Consider the following 9,587-nt stretch of genomic DNA (forward strand, 5'->3'; position numbering starts at 1 on the left):
AGGCTGAACAAACTGATTAGAAAGGCTGGTTCTGTCCTGGGTGTCAGACTTGAGAACCTGGAGGAGGAGTCTGAAAGGAGAATGCTAAAAAAGCTTCTTTCTATCATGGACAGCCCCTCCCACCCCATGCACGCCCCCATAATGGACCATCGGAGCAAACGCAGCAAAAGACTCATTGCCCCGAAATGCAGAACTGACCGCCACAGTAAATCCTTTGTACCGGTGGCTATAAGACTGTTTAACTCTTCCTCACTCTGTAGGTGATTCTCCTGAGACGATTACCAATGTTATTCTGTTCCCTCCCAGACCGTGCAATATTACCCAAGAGTACTTACTGAATATTTGTGCCACCACCGCCTGCTCCCACTGGGTGGCCGCCAGTTCAGCCACCATTCGGGCCAGCTCCTCGCCTTGCCGGCCCGGTCGTGGGTCTGCCGTGCCCCCCATCCTGGGTTTCGGCACCACTGTAAATGACCACGGCAGACCCGGTGACATTAACATGCTTTGTAGCATTCTTTATAATACACATAGAGCTGCAGCTCTCCCGTTGCCAGCTCACCATTACCACAACAACAACCCCAACCACAGGACTGAGTACAATATTTAAGTCGGCGGGGCGTGATTGCGGATGCCCTGCAGGTGCGTCCGCCTTCCCTGCGCAGCACCGCAGGCCACAAAGACACAAGAATGCATAGACTGGCTGGATTTAAATTTCACAACTCTCTCCTACAAAACAGTACCCTTGTCCAGCGACCATAAAGCAGAGGAGCGCCCACGACGTCATCATGCTAATCCATTTGTCTTTGCTGTCCCTACCCAGGTCCCAGCGGCTGCGGGCACTCCGCCCACCTCACCAGAGATCGCACAGATGTCGGGGCAGGAGTGTTGGCGGTGCAGGCGACCAGGATGCCGCCGTTGGGAGTGTCCGCCAATGGATTCAGAGGTTCCAGAGTTGGTGGAGGTTAGGTGTTTGCATCGGGACATACACAGATATCCCACAGTGCCACTGTAAAATAAAGTACAAGGGCAAAACTCCTAGTGTGAATGCTGCAGTTAGCTCCTGCCTGATATATCCCTTAATTCAGGGTACAGAATGGCCCTGTTGGGGCAGTGTGTGCAGTGTGCAGTTTCGTACACGAACTTCAGTGGCGTGTAGTGTCTGAGCTGCATTCAGCAGTGATGCAAGGTCATTCCACGCTGACTCTGGGGAGGAGGAGACGGCAGGGCCTTCTCTTGAGGCCGCGCTGCCTCCGGGACTTCACTCCATGGGAGATTTCCCACTAAAGCAATCTTGTGATGAAACTCTATACTCAGCCTTTGACCAAGTGATGAAAATTACCTGGAAATTCAACTGCCCATTCCAAAAGCACCTTTGCGCTCTCCAATGTCCCATTTGAGAGATGGATGCTTCGAACAGAGGGCTGGGGGCTGTTTTGTCTCACCAGGTAGGAGGGGGAGTTGACCGCCCTATTGTGTACATGAGCCAGAAGCTGCCAGATACAGCATGGTGGAGAATGAGTGGCTGGCCATCCAGCGGGTGGTCAACTCCCTTGATTTATACCTCCTGGGATGCTCATTTACTCTCTGCTGAGACCACGCCCCAGGTTAAATGGTGGAGAGTCCCAGATTTAAGCCCTATGGGAGTGTCCCCCCAAGGTGTCGCAGAGTTTAGGCTGGGGGGTTCAGATGGTTCGTGACTGATTTTCTCTTCTGCACCCTGAGCGCTTTTTTTGCTTAGTTTGCAGGTTGTTAGTTGACCTAATGTGTAGAGATCCATTCATGAAACTATCATCCTTCTATTTAGCCCCAAAATTGAGCTTAATAAGTACATCCTGTGAGAGTAAAGTATGTGGTCATTACCTTTAGTGACATATCAAACTTTTCCCAAAGAAATGTCACATGATTGTGCAATATACCAGTACTTATCAAGAAAGTCTAAATAATGCTATATCCATGCCATGAATTAGGATAATTCTCTCTAATTGATCTTTCTGATTTAATTTCAGTAATCACTTCCTCCCCAAATAGCAAGCAGGTCTGGCTCAGATCTGGTATCAAGCTGGCACTGCTGGTTGACTACTGGCATGATAAGACCTATGTCATCCAGATATGGGCCAGGCCTGGCATAGATGGCACCGTTTATGCGATGGCATGCCATATCTGGCTCGATTGCGGTTTGGGTTATGTGGCCCAGGCCCATAGAAAACAGGTCTGTCCCAGATCTGGCATCAAGCTGACACTTCTGACCGACTGATGTCATGGCAGAATGTATGTCAACCAGATGTGCGCCAGGTCTGGCAATGATGCCACTGTTTATGTGATGGCATGTCATATCTGGCTCGATTGTGGTTTGGTATATGTGACCCAGGTCTTCCCTGGATCTTCTGACTGACCGGTGTCATGGCAGGGTGTATGTCAACCAGATGTGGGCCAGGTCTGGCAATGATGGCACTATTTATGTCCCTATTCTCCTATTTTAGCTAGAAGGCCCAAATGCCATGTTGCAATACTATACTGCTATGGTAGCCAGTGTTTCAAATGCAGATTTGACAGGTTTGTGAGTGTACACTTTATCCAAAACCTAGTAACAGTTTACTCATGTTTACCACTGGGTGGCTGTAGAGCAGGTCACCTACTGATCGCAAGGTTAGTGGTTTGATCCCTGGCTCCTGCAGTCTGCATGTCAAGAGTATGAATGTAGTTAGGAAGCACTCAGTTAAGAGAAAGTGTATGATTGGGTGAATATGGCGTGTTGTATAGAGCACTTTGAGTAATCCAGGAGACTAGAAAAGCACTATATAAGAATCAGTCCATTCACAAGTTGTCATGTTACTTTTGCGCTATTATGTTCCAGCACATGTTGCATGACTTGATTAAGGTACACACAAGGCTGACATCTGGGTCAGCACAGGGCCAGCAGTGTGTCTGCAACTGGCCCGTGGATGCACACAACTTACACATCAGGTTTGCCAGAGGTAATCCACACATGGGCCAGCACGGGACCACCAGTGTGTCTGCAACTGGCCTTCTGCTGGCCCGTGTGTGGGCCACCTCTGACAAACCAGATCTGGACCACCAAAAGGCCGTCATTCTTTGCCGTATGTGGGCCATGTGTAAGCACATTGTGTGGGCCAGATCGGGGCCATACCAATTTTGCTATGTGGGTCCTTGGGGTCTTCTCTATATTATTGTAGGGTCTTCCCCTTATAATATAAAGCACCTTGAGGAGACTTTTGTTGTGATTTGGTGCCATATAAATAAAACTGAATTGAATTGAATTGCATATATATTTGTTAGGGGTGTCAAATTATCGCGTTAATTGCGATTAATTAATTACAATGCTATTTAGCGCGTTATGTTTTTTAATCTCGTTAATCTAATTTTTAATCTCTTGACGTCATTGATTTTGTATGAGAGTTGCTATGTTATAAAATCCGTTTTTATGTGCTGGGCTCCTTGTGCTTGACTTGTTGGGGGTGGAGTCACGTCGTGAGGTCAAGGTGAGAAGTGGTGATTAGCTTACAGTGTGGATATGGAGGCGCATCTGAGAGTTGTTGGCCCAATGAACGGGAAATTTGTATTTCATAAACGCCCCGACGGCACCATTGACAAAGGTAAAGTGGTCTGCCTAGAGTGTAAGAAGGAGTTTGCTTACCACCGAAGCAGCTCAAGTTTGGCCTATCACCTCAACGCAAAGCACCCAGCCGCGAGTGCAGCAACAGCTAGCAGTGAAGACGTTAGCAATATAGCAAGCCAGAGCAAAGCTTTTCGCCAAACAAAACTAGAGAATACCCCTCGTATGAGCAAGTCTGCGACCGACAAGCTGACTAATGTTATTGCCAAGTGGATAGCGATGAACTGTAGGCCGATAAATATAGTAGAGGACGAAGGATTGACAGAGGTGTTGCAAATTGCGTCCAATGACCCGTCATACAAGCCGCCGTGCAGGACTACAGTAACGACCAAAATCAGCAAAATGTACGACGGCGAAAAGAAAAACAAACTTGAGATTTTGGCGGAGGATTCTCCCAACTGTGTTGCTATAACCGGAGATCACTGGACCTCAGCTGGCAACCACAGCTATTTTGGGGTGACTGGACACTTTATTGATAGTGAGTGGAACCTCAACTCATTTGCACTGACCGTCATGAGAACAGAAACCAGGCACTTTGCTGATAAATGCGCCGAACAGTTCCTCAAGGTAGCAAATGACTGGGGTATTGAAAACAAGATATCCACCATTGGCACAGACAGCGCAGCAAACATGCTGGCTGCTATGAGAGCACTTCCATATGAGCACATCGCCTGCAATGCTCACATTCTCCAGAGGACCATCACGGTATGTCTCGATAGCAGTGGTTTTGTCGGTGTACTGGCAAAGTGCCGCAAGATTGTTGGTCATTTTAAACAAAGCCCTGCGAGTACCACAGAACTTAACCAACAACAAGTAGCACTCGGAAAGAAGAGCGATCAACTTATACAGGATGTACCCACCAGGTGGAACTCGACTCTCGCAATGGTCTCACGCCTCCTATGTAACCGAGAGGCTGTCCAGGCTACGTTGGACCAACAGAACCACAGGTTGGTCTTGCCAACCGAAGCTGAGTGGGCGAAACTGCAGAGGCTGGAGCTCCTGCTTGAACCATGCAAGTAAGTTCAAATAAACACCTTCCCATTTTAATTATATAAACTACTGTTACATGTGTAAAATCAAAATTAATGAACATAACAAGGAACTTTTAAGGACAATTAAATTGGGAATCAGTTACACTTTGATTTAAATGAATCCAGCTAGGTTTATTTAGCAAACCTCTCCACCTCTGCAGGTATGTGACAGAGCTGCTGGGTGGTGAGGCCTACGTCTCTTGCTCTGTAGTGCTGCCTGCTTTTCGCCATCTGTACCGTGTCATGGACATTACTGATGATGATCCTGCCTACGTGGTGAAGTTCAAGAATGCCTTCCAGAAGGATCTGGCAGCACGACGAGCTAATGGCAACGAGATATGGTTCGAGGTGGCCACAGCATTGGATCCACGGTTTAAGGATTTGAAATGTCTTCCAAGAGAAAAGAGGGAACAGGTAGGACAATAAGGTTAAGCTGGACTAATGAGTCCAATTCATTATCAAATCAAACTTTTATTTATTATATGGAACACAAAGTTCTTTACAAGATTAAATAAAATTAAAAAAAAAGCACTTAGTTTTAATCACAATCATTCATTCATTCATTCATTCATTCATTCATTCAGGTGTGGACCATTCTGGAGAATATGCTCCAGGCAGCAGAGCCCAGAAGAGCAGATAGTCTCCAGCCCTCCACAGAGGATGATGGACCAGCTCAGAAGAAGAGGAGGAGCGAACTCCTTCTGGGGTCTGACTCTGACTCAGAAGATGGAATTGAGTCTGGAGAGCTGCAGTGCTACAGAGCAGAACCCAGCATCAGTATTGATGACTGTCCCCTGCAGTGGTGGTATGCTCACTCAGGAGTCTATGAAAAGCTGTCAGTCCTAGCACAAAAGTACCTGGCCTCCCCAGCTACCTCTGTACCCTGTGAGAGACTCTTTAGCCTTGCAGGCCACATAGTGCAAAAGAAAAGGGCAGCCTTGCTTCCAGAAAATGTTACCAGGCTGGTGTGTCTTAGCGACTGGCTGAGGAAGAAGAAATGAGACACATGTGGTCAGCATAGCTGCTGTGTCATTTGTAGCCTACTAGAATAGATTGCTTGATGTTCAGCACTTTTTTTTGTGATGGAAGAATACTTTGATGTGCTAACTTGCAGCACTGCAATGTCAGTTTTATTTTTCATTATCTGAAGCAGAGGAATTTCAGTGCTGTATTGCTCAGAAAAGAGCAACTCTGATGTGCTAACTTGCAGCACTTAATTTATTTGATTTTATTTGTATTTATTTTTCCACTTATTTTACAAAAGAATACAACAGTATGTAAATGGTTGCATCTGTTTAACGTTTGTTAAACAATAAATGACTTTATAAAGTCACTTTCTTTGTTATATATCAGTCTTTTGGTCTGCCACAATAAGTTGAGGGCTTTCCTCAGCTATTTTTAGGTGAGATTAAAAAAGAGATTAATTAGATCAATTAATTAAAAATCATAATTAATTAATCTCTATTTTTTTTTAATCTCTTGACAGCACTAATATCTGTCATAGTCATCAGTCTGCACATGGCCTTGCAATTCTTTTGTGATAAGCTTTCCGTCTTCACAGCCACCAGATCTGAGCACTGAAGCCACTCTGGTTGCATATGGTATGGTGACCAAACCCCCTTTTTTTTCTTCAATTTGTCCTTCTGTTTGGCTTTGCTTTGACAGTAAATAAAAGCAGTTAACTGAATTAACACATCTAGTTTCTAAATGGTGTACATGCCTGATCAGTACAAAGAATTTCATGAATATCACTAATTGCTGTTGACATGCATGCAACAGTCTCAGTGTGGCACTGTTAACAGTGGCCAAGTATCATGGTTCTGGGTCAGCGTTTTGAGTTTTCTTGTGTTTTGGTATCTGTTAAGTATTATTATTATTATTTTCATTTAAGTGGTTAGTTCTGAGTTCATTCTTATTATGTCTCTGAGTTTCCTTATGATCAGTTTATTTACTTTTTTATTTGGTCCCCTTGTGTCTTTGTCCTCTCTGTGTGTCTCTTTTTATGTGTGTGTGTGTGATCTTCATGCACAGTGCACATATTTTGCATTGAAAAAACTTAATTAAGTTTGTAGCATCCATCTTTTTTCTAAAAAATATTCAATTGTACAATTTTTAAAGCATGTGTTTCATTTATACTCATTAGAAATAGTCTCATCATACCAGTATTCAGAAGAATTTGACCCTTGAACAGTTAAATAGACCACATGGAAGGTTAATAATGTTAGTGCACTCTGCTTTAAGTATTATTCAAGGACAAAACTTGGACGCAATGCGATTACATTTGAAAGACAAAGGACCAGAGATAGTGGATAGAGGTGAGTCATGGACCCACTAAGGAAATGTCTAAACACATTATTCTTCTTTTTAAGTTTAACAGGAAACATATCCACAAGAGGGATCTTACAGTCTGAATTTTTCTATCTGAATAATTTAAGTATTTTTATAGCAATGCTTTATAACATTTGAAAGATGGTTGGAGGTAATTTGTTGCCCCAGCACATACACACAATTCCTAGAAGCCTGTAATTCTGCCGTAATGGGTGCAAGCATGGGTGAATACATCTCTGTCAGGCCTTACATCAACAAGAGCAGACCTGCACTATAAAAACAAGACACATTATACTTGATTATTTATTTTCTGGAGAAAGTAATTTATTACACTTGTCGTTATATACTTTTTTCTTGATTACTCTGTTAAATGACCTGAAACACATTGTCGCTTAATCACCATTTAACAATATAAACCTAGGATTTATATTACAGTCACACACACTATAGCCTTTATTCTCACCCTTTTCTTATTGTCAGATACAATTCAATAAACAATTCAATTGTAGCTTAGCTTATTTTTAATACCTGAAACAAAATATTCACAACAAAGAAAGTAACACAGTAGATATCCTTTAAATTTTCCAGTTCTCATATTTGATACAGTTGACAAAAGTTATGATTATATAATACATTAGATATTAGATAAACATTTGAATATGCGAGATGCATGTGAGATGTAAAGCTCTGTAAAAATTTGGAGCGACAACTTTAATGAGAACATGATGAACAAAAGTTAAATGAAGGTGGGAGACTTTTCATTTAAGCCTACATTTTTTAATTATTTATAGTCCCTCAGTAAATTAACTTTCTGCTGGCAACTTCAGAAACCTCACACTGTCATGGAGCATTAAGGAAACATCAAATATTGAGATGGAGAAAAGTATGTGATAAATATTGCAGGTGTCAGAGGAATCTGTGCACAGTTTGAGACGTAAGCAAGGAGACATGGAGTGATTTAAATAGTAACAGTAAGTGCTACAATTTAGCATTATAGGATATAAAAACATTCAATAAATGGTTTATCAAACCCTAAAAGTTGAGCAACGGTATTTGGAGATTTTATCAGTTTTAAGTCAACATAGAACCAAATTTCTAAAACCCCAAAGTGCTATAAGCCATATATTTTCTTATAGCTTACTTAAAAAGCTATGAATATGTAAATAAATATGTATGCTGTAAATATAAAGATTTACTGTAAAGTGTGTATTAAATGTATTTCTGTTTTCAAAATCACAGAAGTTCTTGTTGAGTAAAGAATAAAAACTGATTTAACTGCCAGGACCTCCACAAAGCACCAAACCCATACTGTCAAGTGGTGGCCCCACAGGAGGGTGGTCCCATGTACTGCTTTTGACCTGTATCTCCCAGCCCGCATGGGCCAAGGCCACCAGGTTATCTCCTGGGGGGATGTAGAGATTAAAAGGATATTTTGCTGCTATTTCTGCTGCTATTTTTTATGATCATTATTACTGTTCCATTAATTATTAATATTGATATTGCATTTAAATGTTCAAACATATTGGTATCATATCAGCCTTTTCAGGGCCGGAGCAAAGTACCTGAGAGGAGGATGGCTGAAGTGTTTGACTAACCTTTTTTCCCTTTTAATTTCCTAAGCTTGGGTGAAGCATTTTGAGTTTTTTGCCACATGAGATGTGTCAAAAAAGAGAGGGATTTAAGGTTTAATTTGTTTAATTTGAAATGGGTTTAGGATGATTTTAGTGGGGTTTTTTGTTTGATAATTTAGATATGGTAAAACTGGGGCAGAGAATGTTATTTTTTAAAGAAAGGATGAAAATGAACTGAATTCGGTTTAGAAGATAAATTGCTGGTGTTGATAAGAAGTTGTACACCAAACTTAGAGGGAAACTGTGGGAATAATAATAATAACGGGGAAGAAAAATGTTTGGTTTCTTTTGATTTTTAGAATAAGTTGTTATAATGTAGGCTTTAGAAACAGATATTAAACAGATTTATTTCGGGAGTAGAGGAGAGAGCTTCTTAAGAGAGTGTTAAAAGTGTCGCTGAACTCAAATGAATAATACTGGAGATTATATACGTAAAAATTATTTTTTCTTACACATTGCGATTGTGCTCATTAACAGAGTTGATGTTCGGTCCATTTAAGGTCATAAGCTTCGATGAGCGCGATGTCTCAGTCGATATATTGTGGGGGACTTGGAGCAATAGAAGGATAAACAGCATTCACGCTTACAAACACACATGATTTAAACATAGGCGAGGCCCAGGGCCTGAAATTCCTTTAGTTTTTATCTGAATTTGAGTTGGCCCAATAACAAGTGACAGAAAAGAGGAACTGAATAGGAGTTCCGCTTGTAACTAAACTGTGTGACATGTAAAATATTGGGATAACACCTGCAGCTCTAAATTAGTCTTATTATATAAAATGCAGTTACAGAATAACAAATGCTTGTTGAAGTGACCAAGTTTTGTTTAAAACAGACGCAAAAGGGGAGAAAGCTTATATATTTTGGTTAAGTCTGATAAAGTATAAATTAGAATGTATCATTACATAAAGAGCAGCAAAATGAAATAAAATGCTATACCAAGAACCGAAATAACACAGCAAG

General features: G+C 41.8%; 1 protein-coding gene across 1 annotated transcript; it reads left to right on the forward strand.

Moving 5' to 3' along the window:
• The first annotated feature begins 3,275 nt into the window (after window positions 1-3,275).
• LOC106097346 (zinc finger BED domain-containing protein 1) lies at window positions 3,276-5,998 on the forward strand. The gene is made up of 3 exons (XM_019355531.2): window positions 3,276-4,650; window positions 4,827-5,079; window positions 5,250-5,998. Exons 1-3 carry the CDS (start codon window positions 3,533-3,535, stop codon window positions 5,664-5,666), a joined length of 1,788 nt encoding a protein of 595 aa, XP_019211076.1. The 5' UTR covers window positions 3,276-3,532; the 3' UTR covers window positions 5,667-5,998.
• The last annotated feature ends 3,589 nt before the right edge of the window (window positions 5,999-9,587 follow it).

Source organism: Oreochromis niloticus, linkage group LG2 (genome assembly GCF_001858045.2).
Source record: "Oreochromis niloticus isolate F11D_XX linkage group LG2, O_niloticus_UMD_NMBU, whole genome shotgun sequence".
NCBI lineage: Eukaryota > Metazoa > Chordata > Actinopteri > Cichliformes > Cichlidae > Oreochromis > Oreochromis niloticus.